Below are 24,032 nucleotides of genomic sequence, written 5' to 3' on the forward strand. Positions count from 1 at the left end.
GGATCTCAATTCCACATGCCAGCCATCATTACGTGTTGATGAGGTTTCCTGATGTATCCGCATTAGACCCAGTGATCACTCAAGCAGATTCTTTGTTCTCCCCCTCTGATGGTTTGATGGACCTATGTTTCACGACTGTGTTGGCGGCACCACACTCGCTGACGGCATGCTCTCCATCTGACGGCATGCTCCCTGGCATGTGTGTGGCACGCTCCCTGGCCATGTGCTCTCCACCTGACGGCACGCTCCCTGGCCATGTGCTCTCCATCTTTCTTTTTCAACCAGAGCCACTGGAACGTGGTAGGAGGATTTACTTCTTTCCAATTTTGTAATATAGACCTTCTGGCCATTAATGTTACAAAAGCAATCATTCGTCTAATTGAAGGGGAAAACTGATTATCATCCTCATTTGGTATACCAAAAATTGCAGTAATAAAATGAGGTTGTAAATCGATATTCCAAACTGAGGAAATGGTAGCAAATATGTCCTTCCAATAGTTATGTAAAGCGGGACATGACCAAAACATGTGGGTCAATGAAGCCACATCTGAATGACATCTGTCACATTGAGGGTTAATATGAGAATAGAATCGAGCAAGCTTATCTTTAGACATATGAGCTCTATGTATAATTTTAAATTGTATTAAAGCATGTTTAGCACATATAGAAGAAGAATTAACCATTTGTAAAATTTTTTCCCATTTTTCTATTGATATATTATATTGAAGTTCTTTTTCCCATTCTTGTTTAATTCTACCTGATATTTCTGGTTGTATCTTCATAATCATATTATAAATAAAAGCCACTAATCCCTTTTGATAGGGATTTAAGGTAAAAATCATACCTAAAAAGTCCATTGAAGTTGAATTGAGGAAGGATGGTAGAATTTTATGTAAAAATTTCTAATTTGTAAATATCTAAAAAAGTTAGATTTAGGTAACTCAAATTTGTTGGAAAGTTGGTCGAAAGACATCAAACTACCTTCAAAGAAAAGATCATGAAAACATTTTATACCTTTCCTTTTCCATATGCTTAAAGGCTTGATCTGTCAAAGAAGGTTTGAAAAAAAAATTAAGTAAAATAGGGCTATCAAGAACAAAGTTTTTCAGAGTAAAAAATTTACGAAATTGAAACCTAATTCATAATGTATGTTTGACAACAGGGTTGGATATCTGTTTATTGAATTTAACTAAATCGGCAGAAAGAGAAGAACCCAGAACGGAGAATTGAGAATATCCCTGTACCTCATTGCATTCTAAATTTACCCACTGTGGGCACAATGGTGAATCCAAATCTGATTTCCAATAAATTAAGTTACGAATATTATTCATCCAATAGTAAAATCTAAGGTTAGGTAGAGCTAAACCACCATCTTTTTTAGATTTTTGTAATTGCCTTTTACTTAACCTAGGATTTTTATTTTGCCACACAAATGAAGAAATTTTTGAATCAATGTTATCAAAAAAAGATTTAGGAATAAAAATTGGTAAAGCTTGAAATAAATATAAAAATTTCGGTAGAATCATCATTTTAATAGCATTAATCCGACCAACTAATGAAAAGGATAAGGGAGACCATCTTGTAGTAAGTTGTTGAATTTGATAAAGCATAGGTAGAAAATTCAATGTAAATAAATCTTTATATTTCTTAGTAATTTTTATACCTAAATAGATAAAGTTATCAACAACTTTAAATGGTGTCCTTTCATTCAATAAAGTTTGCGCGTTTAAAGGAAATAAATCACTCTTATCCAAGTTTAGTTTGTAACCAGAAAAACTAGCAAATTGAGCCAACAAGGATAAAATAGCGGGAATAGACCTGTCAGGATCAGAAATATATAACAACAAGTCATCAGCATAGAGTGATAACTTGTATAATTTCTCATTACGGGTGATACCAAAAATATTAGGAGATTCACGAATAGCAATGGCTAAAGGTTCTAATGCAATATTAAACAATAAAGGACTTAAGGGACAACCTTGTCTCGTACCACGAGATAATTGAAAAAAGGAAGATCTGTAATTATTTGTAAGAACTGACGGCACGCTCCCTGGCCATGGCTCTCCATCTGACGGCACACACCCTGGCCATGTGCTCTCCACCTGACGGCACGCTCTCTGGCCATGTGCTCTCCACCTGACGGCACACACACTGGCCATGTGCTCTCCACCTGACGGCACGCTCCCTGGCCATGTGCTCTCCACCTGACGGCGCGCTCCCTGGCCATGTGCTCTCCACCTGACGGCACGCTCCCTGGCCATGTGCTCTCCACCTGACGGCACGCTCCCTGGCCATGTGCTCTCCACCTGACGGCACGTTCCCTGGCCATGTGCTCCACCTGACGGCACGCTCCCTGGCCATGTGCTCCATCTGACGGCACGCTCCCTGGCCATGTGCTCTCTATCTGACGGCACGCTCCCTGGCCATGTGCTCTCCACCTGACGGCACACACCCTGGCCATGTGCTCTCCACCTGACGGCACGCTCCCTGGCCATGTGCTCTCCACCTGACGGCACGCTCCCTGGCCATGTGCTCTCCATCTGACGGCACGCTCCCTGGCCATGTGCTCTCCACCTGACGGCACGCTCCCTGGCCATGTGCTCTCCACCTGACGGCACGCTCCCTGGCCATGTGCTCTCCACCAGACGGCACGCTCCCTGGCCATGTGCTCTCCATCTGACGGCACGCTCCCTGGCCATGTGCTCTCCACCTGACGGCACGCTCCCTGGCCATGTGCTCTCCACCTGACGGCACGCTCCCTGGCCATGTGCTCTCCACCTGACGGCACGCTCCCTGGCCATGTGCTCTCCACCTGACGGCACGCTCCCTGGCCATGTGCTCTCCACCTGACGGCACGTTCCCTGGCCATGTGCTCTCCATCTGACGGCACGCTCCCTGGCCATGTGCTCCACCTGACGGCACGCTCCCTGGCCATGTGCTCTCCACCTGACGGCACGCTCCCTGGCCATGTGCTCTCCATCTGACGGCACGCTCCCTGGCCATGTGCTCTCTATCTGACGGCACGCACCCTGGCCATGTGCTCTCCACCTGACGGCACGCACCCTGGCCATGTGCTCTCCATCTGACGGCACGTTCCCTGGCCATGTGCTCTCCATCTGATGGCACGCTCCCTGGCCATGTACTCCACCTGACGGCACGCTCTCTGGCCATGTGCTGTCCATCTGATGGCACGCTCCCTGGCCATGTGCTCTCCACCTGACGGCACGCTCCCTGGCCATGTGCTCTCCACCTGACGGCACGCTCCCTGGCCATGTGCTCTCTGTCTGATCTGACGGCACGCTCCCTGGCCATGTGCTCTCTATCTGATCTGACGGCACGCTCCCTGGCCATGTGCTCCATCTGACGAAACGCTCCCTGGCCATGTGCTCCATCTGACGAAACGCTCCCTGGCCATGTGCTCCATCTGACGGCACGTTCCCTGGCCATGTGCTCTCCACCTGACGGCACGCTCCCTGGCCATGTGCTCTCCACCTGACGGCACGTTCCCTGGCCATGTGCTCTCCATCTGACGGCACGCTCCCTGGCCATGTGCTCCACCTGACGGCACGCTCCCTGGCCATGTGCTCTCCACCTGACGGCACGCTCCCTGGCCATGTGCTCTCCATCTGACGGCGCGCTCCCTGGCCATGTGCTCTCCACCTGACGGTGCACTCCCTGGCCATGTGCTCTGCATCTGACAGCGCGCTCCCTGGCCATGTGCTCTCCACCTGACGGCACGCTCCCTGGCCATGTGCTCCACCTGATGGCACGCTCCCTGGCCATGTGCTCTCCACCTGACGGCACGCTCCCTGGCCATGTGCTCTCCACCTGACGGCACGCTCCCTGGCCATGTGCTCTCCATCTGACGGCACGCTCCCTGGCCATGTGCTCTCCACCTGACGGCACGCTCCCTGGCCATGTGCTCTCCATCTGACGGCACGCTCCCTGGCCATGTGCTCTCCATCTGACGGTGCGCTCCCTGGCCATGTGCTCTCCATCTGACGGCACGCTCCCTGGTGGTATACTCTCAGTCCTTAGTCTAATGGTAGGCTTATGGAGGGGCTCTCTGCCAGTGTTCTCTCAGTCCATCCCTAACCCTAACCTGACAGTATGCCACAGGGGAGGGGTTGGTGGGTGCTCTCTGCCTGACGGTATGCCATGGGGGGGGTGCTCTCTGCCTGACAGTATGCCATGCTGGGGAGGGGTTGGGGGGTGCTCTCTGCCTGACGGTATGCCATGCTGGGGAGGGGGTGGGATTGCTCTCTAACAGTGTGCTCTCCTTGTAGGGAACTATGCTGCAGTGGGAAGCATGAAGCCGGTGATTGATGTATGGGACCTGGATGTGGTTGACTGCCTGGAGCCCATCTTCAGCCTTGGAAATGAAGCATCAAAGAAGAAAGGGCGGAAGGTACTGTGAAGCCAGTGGTGTAGGGGTTCTCATTTTAGAACCTGTTGGGGGGGAAGGCAATCACTCCACTGCCCAACCCCACCCCCAGTAATCTGACCCAGTGTCCACCATTTTTTTAGACAATATGACGTAAAAGCAGAATTAGGTTATTCAGCCCATCATCTGCTATGTAATTTGATTATCCCTCTCAATCCCAATTTCCTACCTTCTCTTTGTGACCTTTGACACCCTGACTAATCTGTCAACCTCTGCTTTAAATATACCCAATGATTGGCCTCCACAGCCATCTGTTGCAATGAATTCCACAGATTCATCACCCTATAGCTGAAGAAATTCCTCGTCATCTCTCGTTTTAAAAGCTCATCACTCAATTCTGAAGCTGTGCCCTCTAGTCTTCGACTTCCCCACTACAGGAAACATCCTCTCCACATATACTCTATTGAGACCTTTCAACATTTGATAGGTTTCTGGTGAGCACAGGCCCAGAGTCTTCAGACTCTTCCTCCATCCCCAGCAACAGCTTGTTCCACCTCCCAGTTCCATCCTGCCCACAGCCTTTTGCACCCTGGTTCCAACCTACACCAGAAAAGCCTATCCCAGCCCTCCTCACCACCCTCAACAACAGCCTGTTCCATATCCCACCAACAGCTTGCCTTACCCTCCTTCCCCACCCCTGGCCAAACCCTCCCCTGGTCCCTCACCAGGCCACTCCCCCACTCAGAACCAGTGGTGCAGTCTTGAGTATTCGAGTAGACACCCTACAACTAATGCTACGCACTGTGATGTACGCCTGATGCAGACTAATTTGCCCATAGACAGTAGAAACAGTAGGATGTCTGGTGAGCTGATACCATGGTCAGTATATATACGGTCATATGTCCAGTGAGGTAATACCATGGTCAGTAGACATATGGTAGGATATCCAGTGAGCTAATACACCCTATCCTTGTTATATTTCAGGGGATACGTTCCTTGCAGTCGACACATAGTGTGAATAATTATTTAAATGGAGCTTCCTAAATAATTATTTAAATGGGGCTTCCGAAATACGTTTTATCTATAATTTATTCACATTGTCATACTAATACAACACAAAAGCAGTACCTCAAGGCAACATATTATATTTTATCAATTTAAGGTGATATTCAACGTAATAAATCATAGAAAGTTAACATACTAGGGTGCACAGTACTCACCAACAGTGGCAGGTGTGTTTGCTTCGGGAGATGAGTGGCTGTTGTGGTGTCCGGATCATATGAAGCACAGCAAGGAGTGAAGGAAGACTTAGGGAACTCTTAGAACTGCGGGCAGCAGGAGAGGACACCTGTTTGAATAAAGTGGTGAGGGTTGTTTGCTTGGCAGCATTTTGTTTTTCAGCATAAATTTGCTTGTAGGGAAGAAGGGTTGAAGGCAGGGAATGACTGAAATGTTGACTCCGTTCTAAACCTGGGTCTAAACCTTGCCTTTTGTGCCAAGTGTTACGACTGCCACCATTCCCTCACCGTTGGTAAATAACGCTGCCTTTCTGAGACACCGCTTCTTGAAGGTGTCATAGATACTTAGTAGGGCAGTACCCAAGATGGAGCTGACTCAATTTACAGCCTCTTTGGGTCCTGTGCAGTAGCGCCTGGCTCCTCACCACCCCCCCCCCCCCCTCCCAATACCAGACAGTGATGCAGCCTGTCAGACTGCTTTCCATGGTACATCTATAGAGGTTTTTGAGTGTATTTTTTGACAAGGTAGGATATCCAGTGGTCTGGGAAGGAATGTATGTGCTGCTGAGAACAGTGGCCTAGGGACTGACCCTGATGTCTCTCGCATACAGTTTGTGGTCTCTCGGTGAATCCTTACCCCAGCTATCTGTCTCATTTACTGCTCTACCAACAGGTGAACTAACTGTTCATTCATCCACACAGGAAGCGGGGCAGGCCTCTGCCCTGTCCTGCCTCTGTGAGAAGTCCGATAGTCAAGAGGGAGGTCACACTTCCTGATCCTAACTTCTCCATTGGGGCATAGGTCACTGATAGAAACTCACCAGAGTCCTCTGTCCATGGTCAGTAGAAGGTTGATTGGCCGTGAGTCTTCGGTTTTCACCACACAACTTCATACGGTTTCCCAATGACATCACCCCATCCTTCCTTTCCCAGGGATGGGGCATTTGCAGCTTCTTTTTGGTGTTTCTGTAATTCTGGGTTTTTACAGGATGCAGTTTGTCAGTCCTCCTTTCACAGGCGGGCCTGTGACCATCCATTGCGCAGTTCTCATCAATGCTTGTGTATTATTTCAGGGAGCAGAGTCGAGAACGGAGGGACACTCTGATGCAGTTCTCGATCTTTCCTGGAACAGACACATCAGGTAACAGGCACATTCCTGCTTTCAGGGTATTATGGAGAAGGGGTTGTCCTCATAGGTGACATGGTTTCATTGGTGAAGTGAGAGATGTCAGGGATGGGATGGTGTCATTGGAGAAGTGAGGGGTGTCAGGGATGGGGTGGTGTCATGGGGGAAGTGAGAGGTGTCAAGGATGGGGTGGTGTCATTAGGGAAGTGAGAGGTGTCGGATGGGGTGGTGTCATTGGGGAAGAGAGGGGTGTCAGGGATGGGATGGTGTCACTGGGGAAGTGAGAGATGTCGGATGGGATGGTGTCATTGGGGAAGTGAGGGGTGTCAGGGATGGGATGGTGTCATTGGAGAAGTGAGATGTCGGATGGGATGGTGTCATTGGGGAAGTGAGGGGTGTCAGGGATGGGATGGTGTCATTGGAGAAGTGAGGGGTGTCAGGGATGGGGTGGTGTCATTGGAGAAGTGAGGTGTCAGGGATGGGGTGGTGTCATTGGAGAAGTGAGGGGTGTCAGGGATCGGGTGGTGTCATGGGGGAAGTGAGAGGTGTCAGGGATGGGGTGGTGTCATTAGGGAAGTGAGATGTTGGATGGGGTGGTGTCATTGGTGAAGTGAGGGGTGTCAGGGATGGGATGGTGTCACTGGTGAAGTGAGAGGTGTCAGATGGGGTGGTGTCATTGGAGAAGTGAGAGATGTCGGATGGGGTGGTGTCATTGGTGAAGTGAGAGATGTCGGATGGGGTGGTGTCATTGGTGAAGTAAGATGTCGGATGGGATGGTGTCATTGGGGAAGTGAGGGGTGTCAGGGATGGGATGGTGTCATTGGGAAAGTGAGAGGTGTCAGGGATGGGATGGTGTCATTGGAGAAGTGAGAGGTGTTGGATGGGGTGGTGTCATTGGTGAAGTGAGAGGTGTCGGATGGGGTGGTGTCATTGGAGAAGTGAGGGGTGTCAGGGATGGGATGGTGTCATTGGAGAAGTGAGATGTCGGATGGGGTGGTGTCATTGGAGAAGTGAGGGGTGTCAGGGATGGGATGGTGTCATTGGGGAAGTGAGGGGTGTCAGGGATGGGATGGTGTCATTGGAGAAGTGAGGGGTGTCAGGGATGGGGTGGTGTCATTGGAGAAGTGAGGGGTATCAGGGATGGGGTGGTGTCATGGGGGAAGTGAGAGGTGTCAGGGATGCGGTGGTGTCATTAGGGAAGTGAGAGGTGTCGGATGGGGTGGTGTCATTGGGGAAGAGAGGGGTGTCAGGGATGGGATGGTGTCATTGGGGAAGTGAGAGATGTCGGATGGGATGGTGTCATTGGGGAAGTGAGGGGTGTCAGGGATGGGATGGTGTCATTGGAGAAGTGAGATGTCGGATGGGGTGGTGTCATTGGTGAAGTGAGAGATGTCGGATGGGGTGGTGTCATTGGTGAAGTAAGAGATGTCGGATGGGGTGGTGTCATTGGTGAAGTGAGAGATGTCGGATGGGGTGGTGTCATTGGTGAAGTAAGAGATGTCGGATGGGATGTTGTCATTGGGGAAGTGAGGGGTGTCAGGGATGGGATGGTGTCATTGGAGAAGTGAGATGTCGGATGGGATGGTGTCATTGGGGAAGTGAGGGGTGTCAGGGATGGGATGGTGTCACTGGTGAAGTGAGAGGTGTCGGATGGGGTGGTGTCATTGGAGAAGTGAGGGGTCAGGGACGGGATGGTGTCATTGGGAAAGTGAGAGGTGTCAGGGATGGGATGGAGTCATTGGTGAAGTGAGAGGTGTCGGATGGGATGGTGTCATTGGTGAAGTGAGAGGTGTCGGATGGGATGGTGTCATTGGGGAAGTGAGGGGTGTCAGGGATGGGATGGTGTCATTGGGAAAGTGAGAGATGTCGGATGGGATGGTGTCATTGGGAAAGTGAGAGATGTCGGATGGGATGGTGTCATTGGGGAATTGAGAGGTGTCAGGGATGGGATGGTGTCATTGGGGAAGTGAGAGATGTCGGATGGGGTGGTGTCATTGGGGAAGTGAGAGATGTCGGATGGGGTGGTGTCATTGGGGAAGTGAGGGGTGTCAGGGATGGGATGGTGTCATTGGGGAAGTGAGAGGTGTCGGATGGGGTGGTGTCATTGGGGAAGTGAGGCGTTTCAGGGATGGGATGGTGTCATTGGGAAAGTGAGAGATGTCGGATGGGATGGTGTCATTGGGGAAGTGAGGGGTGTCAGGGATGGGATGGTGTCATTGGGGAAGTGAGAGGTGTCGGATGGGGTGGTGTCATTGGAGAAGTGAGGTGTCAGGGATGGGATGGTGTCATTGGGGAAGTGAGGGGTGTCAGGGATGGGATGGTGTCATTGGAGAAGTGAGATGTCGGATGGGGTGGTGTCATGGTGAAGTAAGAGATGTCGGATGGGGTGGTGTCATTGGAGAAGAGAGGGGTGTCAGGGATGGGATGGTGTCATTGGAGAAGTGAGAGATGTTGGATGGGGTGGTGTCATTGGAGAAGTGAGAGGTGTCTGGGATGGGATGTTGTCATTGGAGAAGTCAGAGGTGTCGGATGGGGTGGTGTCACTGGTGAAGTGAGAGATGTCAGGGATATGGTGGTGTCATTGGGGAAGTGAGAGGTGTCGGATGGGATGTTGTCATTGGGGAAGTGAGAGATGTCAGGGATGGGGTGGTGTCATTGGGGATGTGAGGGGTGTCAGGGATGGGATGGTGTCATTGGAGAATGAGAGGTGTCAGGTATGTGGTGGTGTCATTGGGGAAGTGAGAGGTGTCAGGGATGTGGTGGTGTCATTGGGGAAGTGAGAGATGTCGGATGGGGTGGTGTCATTGGACAAGTAAGAGATGTCGGATGGGGTGGTGTCATTGGAGAAGTAAGAGATGTCGGATGGGGTGGTGTCATTGGAGAAGTAAGAGATGTTGGATGGGATGGTGTCATTGGTGAAGTGAGGGGTGTCGGATGGGGTGGTGTCATTGGGGAAGTGAGAGGTGTCGGATGGGGTGGTGTCATTGGAGAAGTGAGAGATGTCGGATGGAGTGGTGTCATTGGAGAAGTAAGAGATGTCGGATGGGATGGTGTCATTGGGGAAGTGAGAGGTGTCGGATGGGGTGGTGTCATTGGAGAGTGAGAGATGTCGGATGGGGTGGTGTCATTGGGGAAGTGAGAGGTGTCGGATGGGGTGGTGTCATTGAAGAAGTGAGAGATGTCGGATGGGGTGGTGTCATTGGGGAAGTGAGAGGTGTCGGATGGGGTCGTGTCATTGGAGAAGTGAGAGATGTCGGATGGGGTGGTGTCATTGGGGAAGTGAGAGGTGTCGGATGGAGTGGTGTCATAGGTGAAGTGAGAGGTGTCAGGGATGGGATGGTGTCATTGGTGAGAGATGTCGGATGGGATGGTGTCATTGGGGAAGAGAGATGTCGAATGGGGTGGTGTCATTGGAGAAGTGAGAGATGTCGGATGGGGTGGTGTCATTTGAGAAGTAAGAGATGTCGGATGGGATGGTGTCATTGGGAAAGTGAGAGATGTCGGATGGGATGGTGTCATTGGGGAAGAGAGAGGTGTCAGGGATGGGATGGTGTCATTGGAGAAGTGCGATGTCGGATGGGGTGGTGTCATTGGAGAAGTGAGAGTTGTCAGGGATGGGGTGGTGTCATTGGAGAAGTGAGGGGTGTCAGGGATGGGGTGGTGTCATTGCGGAAGTGAGAGATGTCGGATGGGGTGGTGTCATTCGAGAAGTGAGAGGTGTCGGATGGGGTGGTGTCATTGTGGAAGTGAGGGGTGTCAGGGATGGGATGGTGTCATTGGAGAAGTAAGAGGTGTTGGATGGGATGGTGTCATTGGAGAAGTGAGGGGTGTCAGGGATGGGGTGGTATCATTGGGGAAGTGAGAGGTGTCAGGGATGGGATGGTGTCATTGGTGAAGTGGGAGGTGTCGGATGGGGTGGTGTCGGTGAAGTGAGAGGTGTCGGATGGGGTGGTGTCATTGGGGAAGTGAGATGTCGGATGGGATGGTGTCATTGGAGAAGTGAGATGTCTGATGGGATGGTGTCATTGGGGAAGTGAGGGGTGTCAGGGATGGGATGGTGTCATTGGTGAAGTGAGGGGTGTCGGATGGGGTGGTGTCGGTGAAGTGAGAGATGTCGGATGGGATGGTGTCATTGGGGAAGTGAGAGATGTTGGATGGGGTGGTGTCATTGGGGAAGTGAGAGGTGTCGGATGGGGTGGTGTCATTGGTGAAGTGAGGGGTGTCGGATGGGGTGGTGTCATTGGAGAAGTGAGAGGTGTCGGATGGGGTGGTGCCATTGGAGAAGTGAGAGATGTCGGATGGGGTGGTGTCATTGGAGAAGTGAGAGATGTCGGATGGGGTGGTGTCATTGGGGAAGTGAAAGATGTCGGTTGGGATGGTGTCATTGGAGAAGTGAGAGGTGTCAGGGATGGGATGGAGTCATTGGGGAAGTGAGAGGTGTCGGATGGGGTGGTGTCATTGGGGAAGTGAGAGATGTCGGATGGGATGGAGTCATTGGGGAAGTGAGAGATGTCGGATGGGGTGGTGTCATTGGTGAAGTGAGAGATGTCGGATGGGGTGGTGTCATTGGGGAAGTGAGAGATGTCGGATGGGATGGTGTCATTGGGGAAGTGAGAGGTGTTGGATGGGATGGTGTCATTGGGGAAGTGAGGGGTGTCAGGGATGGGATGGTGTCACTGGGGAAGTGAGAGGTGTCGGATGGGGTGGTGTCATTGGAGAAGTGAGTTGTCAGGGATGGGATGGTGTCATTGGGGAAGTGAGGGGTGTCAGGTATGGGATGGTGTCATTGGAGAAGTGAGATGTCGGATGGGGTGGTGTCATGGTGAAGTAAGAGATGTCGGATGGGGTGGTGTCATTGGAGAAGAGAGGGGTGTCAGGGATGGGATGGTGTCATTGGAGAAGTGAGAGATGTTGGATGGGGTGGTGTCATTGGAGAAGTGAGAGGTGTCTGGGATGGGATGTTGTCATTGGAGAAGTGAGAGATGTCGGATGGAGTGGTGTCATTGGTGAAGTGAGAGATGTCGGATGGGTGGTGTCATTGGAGAAGTAAGAGATGTCGGATGGGATGGTGTCATTGGGGAAGTGAGAGGTGTCGGATGGGGTGGTGTCATTGGAGAGTGAGAGATGTCGGATGGGGTGGTGTCATTGGGGAAGTGAGAGGTGTCGGATGGGGTGGTGTCATTGGAGAAGTGAGAGATGTCGGATGGGGTGGTGTCATTGGGGAAGTGAGAGGTGTCGGATGGGGTCGTGTCATTGGAGAAGTGAGAGATGTCGGATGGGGTGGTGTCATTGGGGAAGTGAGAGGTGTCGGATGGAGTGGTGTCATAGGTGAAGTGAGAGGTGTCGGATGGGATGGTGTCATTGGGGAAGAGAGATGTCGAATGGGGTGGTGTCATTTGAGAAGTAAGAGATGTCGGATGGGATAGTGTCAATGGGAAAGTGAGAGATGTCGGATGGGATGGTGTCATTGGGGAAGAGAGAGGTGTCAGGGATGGGATGGTGTCATTGGGGAAGTGAGGGGTGTCAGGGATGGGATGGTGTCATTGGGGAAGTGAGAGGTGTCGGATGGGGTGGTGTCATTGGAGAAGTGAGGTGTCAGGGATGGGATGGTGTCATTGGGGAAGTGAGAGGTGTCAGGGATGGGATGGTGTCATTGGAGAAGTGAGATGTCGGATGGGGTGGTGTCATGGTGAAGTAAGAGATGTCGGATGGGGTGGTGTCATTGGAGAAGAGAGGGGTGTCAGGGATGGGATGGTGTCATTGGTGAAGTGAGAGATGTCGGATGGGGTGGTGTCATTTGAGAAGTAAGAGATGTCGGATGGGATGGTGTCAATGGGAAAGTGAGAGATGTCGGATGGGATGGTGTCATTGGGGAAGAGAGAGGTGTCAGGGATGGGATGGTGTCATTGGGGAAGTGAGGGGTGTCAGGGATGGGATGGTGTCATTGGGGAAGTGAGAGGTGTCGGATGGGGTGGTGTCATTGGAGAAGTGAGGTGTCAGGGATGGGATGGTGTCATTGGGGAAGTGAGGGGTGTCAGGGATGGGATGGTGTCATTGGAGAAGTGAGATGTCGGATGGGGTGGTGTCATGGTGAAGTAAGAGATGTCGGATGGGGTGGTGTCATTGGAGAAGTGAGAGGTCTCAGGGATGGGATGGTGTCATTGGGGAAATGAGAGGTGTCGGATGGGATGGTGTCATTGGGGAAGTGAGAGGTGTCAGGGATGGGATGGTGTCATTGGAGAAGTAAGAGATGTCGGATGGGATGGTGTCATTGGGGAAGTGAGAGGTGTCGGATGGGGTGGTGTCACTGGTGAAGTGAGAGATGTCAGGGCTGTGGTGGTGTCATTGGGGAAGTGAGAGGTGTCGGATGGGATGGTGTCATTGGGGAAGTGAGAGATGTCGGATGGGGTGGTGTCATTGGGGAAGTGAGAGATGTCGGATGGGGTGGTGTCATTGGAGAAGTGAGAGGTGTCGGATGGGGTGGTGTCATTGGGGAAGTGAGGCGTGTCAGGGATGGGATGGTGTCATTGGGAAAGTGAGAGATGTCGGATGGGATGGTGTCATTGGGGAAGTGAGAGGTGTCGGATGGGATGGTGTCATTGGGGAAGTGAGGGGTGTCAGGGATGGGATGGTGTCATTGGGGAAGTGAGAGGTGTCGGATGGGGTGGTGTCATTGGAGAAGTGAGGTGTCAGGGATGGGATGGTGTCATTGGGGAAGTGAGGGGTGTCAGGGATGGGATGGTGTCATTGGTGAAGTGAGATGTCGGATGGGGTGGTGTCATGGTGAAGTAAGAGATGTCGGATGGGGTGGTGTCATTGGAGAAGAGAGGGGTGTCAGGGATGGGATGGTGTCATTGGAGAAGTGAGAGATGTTGGATGGGGTGGTGTCATTGGAGAAGTGAGAGGTGTCTGGGATGGGATGTTGTCATTGGAGAAGTGAGAGGTGTCGGATGGGGTGGTGTCACTGGTGAAGTGAGAGATGTCAGGGATATGGTGGTGTCATTGGGGAAGTGAGAGGTGTCGGATGGGATGTTGTCATTGGGGAAGTGAGAGATGTCAGGGATGGGGTGGTGTCATTGGGGATGTGAGGGGTGTCAGGGATGGGATGGTGTCATTGGAGAATGAGAGGTGTCAGGGATGTGGTGGTGTCATTGGGGAAGTGAGAGGTGTCAGGGATGTGGTGGTGTCATTGGGGAAGTGAGAGATGTCGGATGGGGTGGTGTCATTGGAGAAGTAAGAGATGTCGGATGGGGTGGTGTCATTGGAGAAGTAAGAGATGTCGGATGGGGTGGTGTCATTGGAGAAGTAAGAGATGTTGGATGGGATGGTGTCATTGGTGAAGTGAGGGGTGTCGGATGGGGTGGTGTCATTGGGGAAGTGAGAGGTGTCGGATGGGGTGGTGTCATTGGAGAAGTGAGAGATGTCGGATGGAGTGGTGTCATTGGAGAAGTAAGAGATGTCGGATGGGATGGTGTCATTGGGGAAGTGAGAGCTGTCGGATGGGGTGGTGTCATTGGAGAGTGAGAGATGTCGGATGGGGTGGTGTCATTGGGGAAGTGAGAGGTGTCGAATGGGGTGGTGTCATTGAAGAAGTGAGAGATGTCGGATGGGGTGGTGTCATTGGGGAAGTGAGAGGTGTCGGATGGGGTCGTGTCATTGGAGAAGTGAGAGATGTCGGATGGGGTGGTGTCATTGGGGAAGTGAGAGGTGTCGGATGGAGTGGTGTCATAGGTGAAGTGAGAGGTGTCAGGGATGGGATGGTGTCATTGGTGAGAGATGTCGGTTGGGATGGTGTCATTGGGGAAGAGAGATGTCGAATGGAGTGGTGTCATTGGAGAAGTGAGAGATGTCGGATGGGATGGTGTCATTGGGGAAGTGAGGGGTGTCAGGGATGGGATGGTGTCATTGGGGAAATGAGAGGTGTCGGATGGGATGGTGTCATTGGGGAAGTGAGAGGTGTCAGGGATGGGATGGTGTCATTGGTGAAGTGAGAGGTGTCGGATGGGATGGTGTCATTGGGGAAATGAGAGGTGTCGGATGGGATGGTGTCATTGGGGAAGTGAGAGGTGTCAGGGATGGGGTGGTGTCATTGGGGAAGTGAAGGGTGTCGGGGATGGGATGGTGTCATTGGGGAAGTGAGAGGTGTCGGATGGGGTGGAGTCATTGGGGAAGTGAGAGATGTCGGATGGGGTGGTGTCGGTGAAGTGAGAGGTGTCGGATGGGGTGGTGTCATTGGGGAAGTGAGGGGTGTCAGGGATGTGATGGTGTCATTGGGGAAGTGAGAGGTGTCGGATGGGATGGTGTCATTGGGGAAGTGAGAGGTTTCGGATGGGGTGGTGTCGGTGAAGTGAGAGATGTTGGATGGGGTGGTGTTGGTGAAGTGAGAGGTGTCAGGAATGGGATGGTGTCATTGGGGAAGTGAGAGGTGTCAGATGGGATGTTGTCAATGGAGAAGTGAGGGGTGTCAGGCATGGGGTGGTGTCATTGGAGAAGTGAGAGGTGTCAGGGATGGGATGGTGTCATTAGTGAAGTGAAGGGTGTCAGGGATGGGATGGTGTCATTGGAGAAGTGAGATGTCGGATGGGGTGGTGTCATTGGAGAAGTGAGAGGTGTCAGGGATGGGGTGGTGTCATTGGGGAAGTGAGAGGTGTCGGATGGGGTGGTGTCGGTGAAGTGAGAGGTGTCGGATGAGATGGTGTCATTGGTGAAGTGAGAGGTGTCGGATGGGATGTTGTCATTGGGGAAGTGAGAGGTGTCAGGGATGGGATGGTGTCATTGGTGAAGTGAGAGGTGTCGGATGGGGTGGTGTCAGTGAAGTGAGAGGTGTCGGATGGGATGGTGTCATTGTTGAAGTGAGAGGTGTCGGATGGGGTGGTGTCATTGGTGAAGTGAGAGGTGTCGGATGGGGTGGTGTCGGTGAAGTGAGAGGTATCGGATGGGGTGGTGTCATTGGGGAAGTGAGAGGTGTCAGGGATGGGATGGTGTCATTGGAGAAGTGAGATGTCGGATGGGATGGTGTCATTGGGGAAGTGAGATGTCGGATGGGATGGTGTCATTGGGGAAGTGAGATGTCGGATGGGATGGTGTCATTGGGGAAGTGAGAGGTGTCAGGGATGGGATGGTGTCATTGGAGAAGTGAGATGTCGGATGGGGTGGTGTCATTGGAGAAGTGAGAGGTGTCAGGGATGGGGTGGTGTCATTGGGGAAGTGAGAGGTTGTCAGCGATGGGATGGTGTCATTGGGGAAGTGAGAGGTGTCGGTTGGGATGGTGTCATTGGGGAATTGAGAGGTGTCAGGGATGGGATGGTGTCATTGGGGAAGTGAGAGATGTCGGATCGGGTGGTGTCATTGGGGAAGTGAGAGATGTCGGATGGGGTGGTGTCATTGAAGTGAGAGGTGTCGGATGGGGTGGTGTCATTGGGGAAGTGAGGGGTGTCAGGGATGGGATGGTGTCATTGGGAAAGTGAGAGATGTCGGATGGGATGGTGTCATTGGGGAAGTGACAGGTGTCGGATGGGATGGTGTCATTGGGGAAGTGAGGGGTGTCAGGGATGGGATGGTGTCATTGGGGAAGTGAGAGGTGTCGGATGGGGTGGTGTCATTGGAGAAGTGAGGTGTCAGGGATGGGATGGTGTCATTGGGGAAGTGAGGAGTGTCAGGGATGGGATGGTGTCATTGGAGAAGTGAGAGATGTCGGATGGGGTGGTGTCACTGGTGAAGTGAGAGATGTCAGGGATGTGGTGGTGTCATTGGGGAAGTGAGAGGTGTCGGATGGGATGTTGTCATTGGGGAAGTGAGAGATGTCAGGGATGGGGTGGTGTCATTGGGGATGTGAGGGGTGTCAGGGATGGGATGGTATCATTGGAGAATGAGAGGTGTCAGGGATGTGGTGGTGTCATTGGGGAAGTGAGAGGTGTCAGGGATGTGGTGGTGTCATTGGGGAAGTGAGAGATGTCGGATGGGGTGGTGTCATTGGAGAAGTAAGAGATGTCGGATGGGGTGGTGTCATTGGAGAAGTAAGAGATGTCGGATGGGGTGGTGTCATTGGAGAAGTAAGAGATGTTGGATGGGATGGTGTCATTGGTGAAGTGAGGGGTGTTGGATGGGGTGGTGTCATTGGGGAAGTGAGAGGTGTCGGATGGGGTGGTGTCATTGGAGAAGTGAGAGATGTCGGATGGGGTGGTGTCATTGGAGAAGTAAGAGATGTCGGATGGGGTGGTGTCATTGGAGAAGTAAGAGATGTCGGATGGGGTGGTGTCATTGGAGAAGTAAGAGATGTTGGATGGGATGGTGTCATTGGTGAAGTGAGGGGTGTCGGATGGGGTGGTGTCATTGGGGAAGTGAGAGGTGTCGGATGGGGTGGTGTCATTGGAGAAGTGAGAGATGTCGGATGGAGTGGTGTCATTGGAGAAGTAAGAGATGTCGGATGGGATGGTGTCATTGGGGAAGTGAGAGCTGTCGGATGGGGTGGTGTCATTGGAGAGTGAGAGATGTCGGATGGGGTGGTGTCATTGGGGAAGTGAGAGGTGTCGGATGGGGTGGTGTCATTGAAGAAGTGAGAGATGTCGGATGGGGTGGTGTCATTGGGGAAGTGAGAGGTGTCGGCTGGGGTCGTGTCATTGGAGAAGTGAGAGATGTCGGATGGGGTGGTGTCATTGGGGAAGTGAGAGGTGTCGGATGGAGTGGTGTCATAGGTGAAGTGAGAGGTGTCAGGGATGGGATGGTGTCATTGGTGAGAGATGTCGGTTGGGATGGTGTCATTGGGGAAGAGAGATGTCGAATGGAGTGGTGTCATTGGAGAAGTGAGAGATGTCGGATGGGATGGTGTCATTGGGGAAGTGAGGGGTGTCAGGGATGGGATGGTGTCATTGGGGAAATGAGAGGTGTCGGATGGGATGGTGTCATTGGGGAAGTGAGAGGTGTCAGGGATGGGATGGTGTCATTGGTGAAGTGAGAGGTGTCGGATGGGATGGTGTCATTGGGGAAATGAGAGGTGTCGGATGGGATGGTGTCATTGGGGAAGTGAGAGGTGTCAGGGATGGGGTGGTTTCATTGGGGAAGTGAAGGGTGTCGGGGATGGGATGGTGTCATTGGGGAAGTGAGAGGTGTCGGATGGGGTGGAGTCATTGGGGAAGTGAGAGATGTCGGATGGGGTGGTGTCGGTGAAGTGAGAGGTGTCGGATGGGGTGGTGTCATTGGGGAAGTGAGGGGTGTCAGGGATGTGATGGTGTCATTGGGGAAGTGAGAGGTGTCGGATGGGATGGTGTCATTGGGGAAGTGAGAGGTTTCGGATGGGGTGGTGTCGGTGAAGTGAGAGATGTTGGATGGGGTGGTGTTGGTGAAGTGAGAGGTGTCAGGAATGGGATGGTGTCATTGGGGAAGTGAGAGGTGTCGGATGGGATGTTGTCATTGGAGAAGTGAGGGGTGTCAGGCATGGGGTGGTGTCATTGGAGAAGTGAGAGGTGTCAGGGATGGGATGGTGTCATTAGTGAAGTGAAGGGTGTCAGGGATGGGATGCTGTCATTGGAGAAGTGAGATGTCGGATGGGGTGGTGTCATTGGAGAAGTGAGAGGTGTCAGGGATGGGGTGGTGTCATTGGGGAAGTGAGAGGTGTCGGATGGGGTGGTGTCGGTGAAGTGAGAGGTGTCGGATGAGATGGTGTCATTGGTGAAGTGAGAGGTGTCGGATGGGATGTTGTCATTGGGGAAGTGAGAGGTGTCAGGGATGGGATGGTGTCATTGGTGAAGTGAGAGGTGTCGGATGGGGTGGTGTCAGTGAAGTGAGAGGTGTCGGATGGGATGGTGTCATTGTTGAAGTGAGAGGTGTCGGATGGGGTGGTGTCATTGGTGAAGTGAGAGGTGTCGGATGGGGTGGTGTCGGTGAAGTGAGAGGTATCGGATGGGGTGGTGTCATTGGGGAAGTGAGAGGTGTCAGGGATGGGATGGTGTCATTGGAGAAGTGAGATGTCGAATGGGATGGTGTCATTGGGGAAGTGAGATGTCGGATGGGATGGTGTCATTGGGGAAGTGAGATGTCGGATGGGATGGTGTCATTGGGGAAGTGAGAGGTGTCAGGGATGGGATGGTGTCATTGGAGAAGTGAGATGTCGGATGGGGTGGTGTCATTGGAGAAGTGAGAGGTGTCAGGGATGGGGTGGTGTCATTGGGGAAGTGAGAGGTTGTCAGCGATGGGATGGTGTCATTGGGGAAGTGAGAGGTGTCGGTTGGGATGGTGTCATTGGGGAATTGAGAGGTGTCAGGGATGGGATGGTGTCATTGGGGAAGTGAGAGATGTCGGATCGGGTGGTGTCATTGGGGAAGTGAGAGATGTCGGATGGGGTGGTGTCATTGAAGTGAGAGGTGTCGGATGGGGTGGTGTCATTGGGGAAGTGAGGGGTGTCAGGGATGGGATGGTGTCATTGGGAAAGTGAGAGATGTCGGATGGGATGGTGTCATTGGGGAAGTGAGAGGTGTCGGATGGGATGGTGTCATTGGGGAAGTGAGGGGTGTCAGGGATGGGATGGTGTCATTGGGGAATTGAGAGGTGTCGGATGGGGTGGTGTCATTGGAGAAGTGAGGTGTCAGGGATGGGATGGTGTCATTGGGGAAGTGAGGAGTGTCAGGGATGGGATGGTGTCATTGGAGAAGTGAGAGATGTCGGATGGGGTGGTGTCACTGGGGAAGTGAGAGGTGTCGGATGGGATGTTGTCATTGGGGAAGTGAGAGATGTCAGGGATGGGGTGGTGTCATTGGGGATGTGAGGGGTGTCAGGGATGGGATGGTATCATTGGAGAATGAGAGGTGTCAGGGATGTGGTGGTGTCATTGGGGAAGTGAGAGGTGTCAGGGATGTGGTGGTGTCATTGGGGAAGTGAGAGATGTCGGATGGGGTGGTGTCATTGGAGAAGTAAGAGATGTCGGATGGGGTGGTGTCATTGGAGAAGTAAGAGATGTCGGATGGGGTGGTGTCATTGGAGAAGTAAGAGATGTCGGATGGGGTGGTGTCATTGGAGAAGTAAGAGATGTTGGATGGGATGGTGTCATTGGTGAAGTGAGGGGTGTTGGATGGGGTGGTGTCATTGGGGAAGTGAGAGGTGTCGGATGGGGTGGTGTCACTGGTGAAGTGAGAGATGTCAGGGATGGGGTGGTGTCATTGGGGATGTGAGGGGTGTCAGGGATGGGATGGTACCATTGGAGAATGAGAGGTGTCAGGGATGTGGTGGTGTCATTGGGGAAGTGAGAGGTGTCGGATGGGGTGGTGTCATTGGAGAAGTGAGAGATGTCGGATGGGGTGGTGTCATTGGGGAAGTGAAGGGTGTCATGGATGGAGTGGTGTCATTGGTGAAGTGAGAGATGTCGGATGGGTGGTGTCATTGGAGAAGTAAGAGATGTCGGATGGGATGGTGTCATTGGGGAAGTGAGAGATGTCGGATGGGATGGTGTCATTGGGGAAGTGAGAGGTGTCGGATGGGATGGTGTCATTGGGGAAGTGAGGGGTGTCAGGGATGGGATGGTGTCATTGGGGAAGTGAGAGGTGTCGGATGGGATGGTGTCATTGGGGAAGTGAGAGGTGTCAGGGATGGGATGGTGTCATTGGAGAAGTGAGATGTCGGATGGGGTGGTGTCATTGGAGAAGTGAGAGGTGTCAGGGATGGGGTGGTGTCATTGTGGAAGTGAGAGGTTGTCAGCGATGGGATGGTGTCATTGGGGAAGTGAGAGGTGTCGGTTGGGATGGTGTCATTGGGGAATTGAGAGGTGTCAGGGATGGGATGGTGTCATTGGGGAAGTGAGAGATGTCGGATCGGGTGGTGTCATTGGGGAAGTGAGAGATGTCGGATGGGGTGGTGTCATTGAAGTGAGAGGTGTCGGATGGGGTGGTGTCATTGGGGAAGTGAGGGGTGTCAGGGATGGGATGGTGTCATTGGGAAAGTGAGAGATGTCGGATGGGATGGTGTCATTGGGGAAGTGACAGGTGTCGGATGGGATGGTGTCATTGGGGAAGTGAGGGGTGTCAGGGATGGGATGGTGTCATTGGGGAAGTGAGAGGTGTCGGATGGGGTGGTGTCATTGGAGAAGTGAGGTGTCAGGGATGGGATGGTGTCATTGGGGAAGTGAGGAGTGTCAGGGATGGGATGGTGTCATTGGAGAAGTGAGAGATGTCGGATGGGGTGGTGTCACTGGTGAAGTGAGAGATGTCAGGGATGTGGTGGTGTCATTGGGGAAGTGAGAGGTGTCGGATGGGATGTTGTCATTGGGGAAGTGAGAGATGTCAGGGATGGGGTGGTGTCATTGGGGATGTGAGGGGTGTCAGGGATGGGATGGTATCATTGGAGAATGAGAGGTGTCAGGGATGTGGTGGTGTCATTGGGGAAGTGAGAGGTGTCAGGGATGTGGTGGTGTCATTGGGGAAGTGAGAGATGTCGGATGGGGTGGTGTCATTGGAGAAGTAAGAGATGTCGGATGGGGTGGTGTCATTGGAGAAGTAAGAGATGTCGGATGGGGTGGTGTCATTGGAGAAGTAAGAGATGTCGGATGGGGTGGTGTCATTGGAGAAGTAAGAGATGTTGGATGGGATGGTGTCATTGGTGAAGTGAGGGGTGTTGGATGGGGTGGTGTCATTGGGGAAGTGAGAGGTGTCGGATGGGGTGGTGTCACTGGTGAAGTGAGAGATGTCAGGGATGGGGTGGTGTCATTGGGGATGTGAGGGGTGTCAGGGATGGGATGGTACCATTGGAGAATGAGAGGTGTCAGGGATGTGGTGGTGTCATTGGGGAAGTGAGAGGTGTCGGATGGGGTGGTGTCATTGGAGAAGTGAGAGATGTCGGATGGGGTGGTGTCATTGGGGAAGTGAAGGGTGTCATGGATGGAGTGGTGTCATTGGTGAAGTGAGAGATGTCGGATGGGTGGTGTCATTGGAGAAGTAAGAGATGTCGGATGGGATGGTGTCATTGGGGAAGTGAGAGATGTCGGATGGGATGGTGTCATTGGGGAAGTGAGAGGTGTCGGATGGGATGGTGTCATTGGGGAAGTGAGGGGTGTCAGGGATGGGATGGTGTCATTGGGGAAGTGAGAGGTGTCGGATGGGGTGGTGTCATTGGAGAAGTGAGGTGTCAGGGATGGGATGGTGTCATTGGGGAAGTGAGGAGTGTCAGGGATGGGATGGTGTCATTGGAGAAGTGAGAGATGTCGGATGGGGTGGTGTCACTGGTGAAGTGAGAGGTGTCAGGGATGGGATGGTGTCATTGGAGAAGTGAGATGTCGGATGGGGTGGTGTCATTGGAGAAGTGAGAGGTGTCAGGAATGGGGTGGTGTCATTGGGGAAGTGAGAGGTTGTCAGCGATGGGATGGTGTCATTGGGGAAGTGAGAGGTGTCGGTTGGGATGGTGTCATTGGGGAATTGAGAGGTGTCAGGGATGGGATGGTGTCATTGGGGAAGTGAGAGATGTCGGATCGGGTGGTGTCATTGGAGAAGTGAGAGATGTCGGATGGGGTGGTGTCACTGGTGAAGTGAGAGATGTCAGGGATGGGGTGGTGTCATTGGGGATGTGAGGGGTGTCAGGGATGGGATGGTACCATTGGAGAATGAGAGGTGTCAGGGATGTGGTGGTGTCATTGGGGAAGTGAGAGGTGTCAGGGATGTGGTGGTGTCATTGGGGAAGTGAGAGATGTCAGATGGGGTGGTGTCATTGGAGAAGTAAGAGATGTCGGATGGGGTGGTGTCATTGGAGAAGTAAGAGATGTCGGATGGGGTGGTGTCATTGGAGAAGTAAGAGATGTTGGATGGGATGGTGTCATTGGTGAAGTGAGGGGTGTTGGATGGGGTGGTGTCATTGGGGAAGTGAGAGGTGTCGGATGGGGTGGTGTCATTGGAGAAGTGAGAGATGTCGGATGGGGTGGTGTCATTGGGGAAGTGAAGGGTGTCATGGATGGAGTGGTGTCATTGGTGAAGTGAGAGATGTCGGATGGGTGGTGTCATTGGAGAGTGATAGATGTCAGATGGGGTGGTGTCATTGGGGAAGTGAGAGGTGTCGGATGGGGTCGTGTCATTGGAGAAGTGAGAGATGTCGGATGGGGTGGTGTCATTGGGGAAGTGAGAGGTGTCGGATGGAGTGGTGTCATAGGTGAAGTGAGAGGTGTCAGGGATGGGATGGTGTCATTGGTGAGAGATGTCGGATGGGATGGTGTCATTGGGGAAGAGAGATGTCGAATGGGGTGGTGTCATTGGAGAAGTGAGAGGTGTCATGGATGGAGTGGTGTCATTGGTGAAGTGAGAGATGTCGGATGGGGTGGTGTCATTTGAGAAGTAAGAGATGTCGGATGGGATGGTGTCATTGGGGAATTGAGAGGTGTCAGGGATGGGATGGTGTCATTGGGGAAGTGAGAGATGTCGGATCGGGTGGTGTCATTGGGGAAGTGAGAGATGTCGGATGGGGTGGTGTCATTGGAGAAGTGAGAGGTGTCGGATGGGGTGGTGTCATTGGGGATGTGAGGCGTGTCAGGGATGGGATGGTGTCATTGGGAAAGTGAGAGATGTCGGATGGGATGGTATCATTGGGAAAGTGAGAGATGTCGGATGGGATGGTGTCATTGGGGAATTGAGAGGTGTCAGGGATGGGATGGTGTCATTGGGGAAGTGAGAGATGTCGGATGGGGTGGTGTCATTGGGGAAGTGAGAGATGTCGGATGGAGTGGTGTCATTGGAGAAGTGAGAGGTGTCGGATGGGGTGGTGTCATTGGGGATGTGAGGCGTGTCAGGGATGGGATGGTGTCATTGGGAAAGTGAGAGATGTCGGATGGGATGGTTTCATTGGGGAAGTGAGAGGTGTCGGATGGGATGGTGTCATTGGGGAAGTGAGGGGTGTCAGGGATGGGATGGTGTCATTGGGGAAGTGAGAGGTGTCGGATGGGGTGGTGTCATTGGAGAAGTGAGGTGTCAGGGATGGGATGGTGTCATTGGGGAAGTGAGGGGTGTCAGGGATGGGATGGTGTCATTGGAGAAGTGAGATGTCGGATGGGGTGGTGTCATGGTGAAGTAAGAGATGTCGGATGGGGTGGTGTCATTGGAGAAGAGAGGGGTGTCAGGGATGGGATGGTGTCATTGGAGAAGTGAGAGATTTTGGATGGGGTGGTGTCATTGGAGAAGTGAGAGGTGTCTGGGATGGGATGTTGTCATTGGAGAAGTGAGAGGTGTCGGATGGGGTGGTGTCACTGGTGAAGTGAGAGATGTCAGGGATATGGTGGTGTCATTGGGGAAGTGAGAGGTGTCGGATGGGATGTTGTCATTGG

General features: G+C 52.5%; 1 protein-coding gene across 2 annotated transcripts in view; it reads left to right on the top strand.

The window, feature by feature from the left end:
* The window catches only part of pwp1 (PWP1 homolog, endonuclein), a 91,025-nt gene that overhangs the window by 16,910 nt on the left and 50,083 nt on the right, over positions 1-24,032 (top strand). For both annotated transcript variants that reach the window (XM_059978602.1, XM_059978603.1), the window contains 2 exons: positions 4,287-4,408; positions 6,696-6,763. In XM_059978602.1, the coding sequence (XP_059834585.1) occupies positions 4,287-4,408; positions 6,696-6,763 (190 nt within the window). The remainder of the gene's footprint in view (positions 1-4,286; positions 4,409-6,695; positions 6,764-24,032) is intronic.

The sequence above is a fragment of the Hypanus sabinus genome, chromosome 8 (genome assembly GCF_030144855.1).
Source record: "Hypanus sabinus isolate sHypSab1 chromosome 8, sHypSab1.hap1, whole genome shotgun sequence".
Taxonomy (NCBI): Eukaryota; Metazoa; Chordata; class Chondrichthyes; order Myliobatiformes; family Dasyatidae; genus Hypanus; species Hypanus sabinus.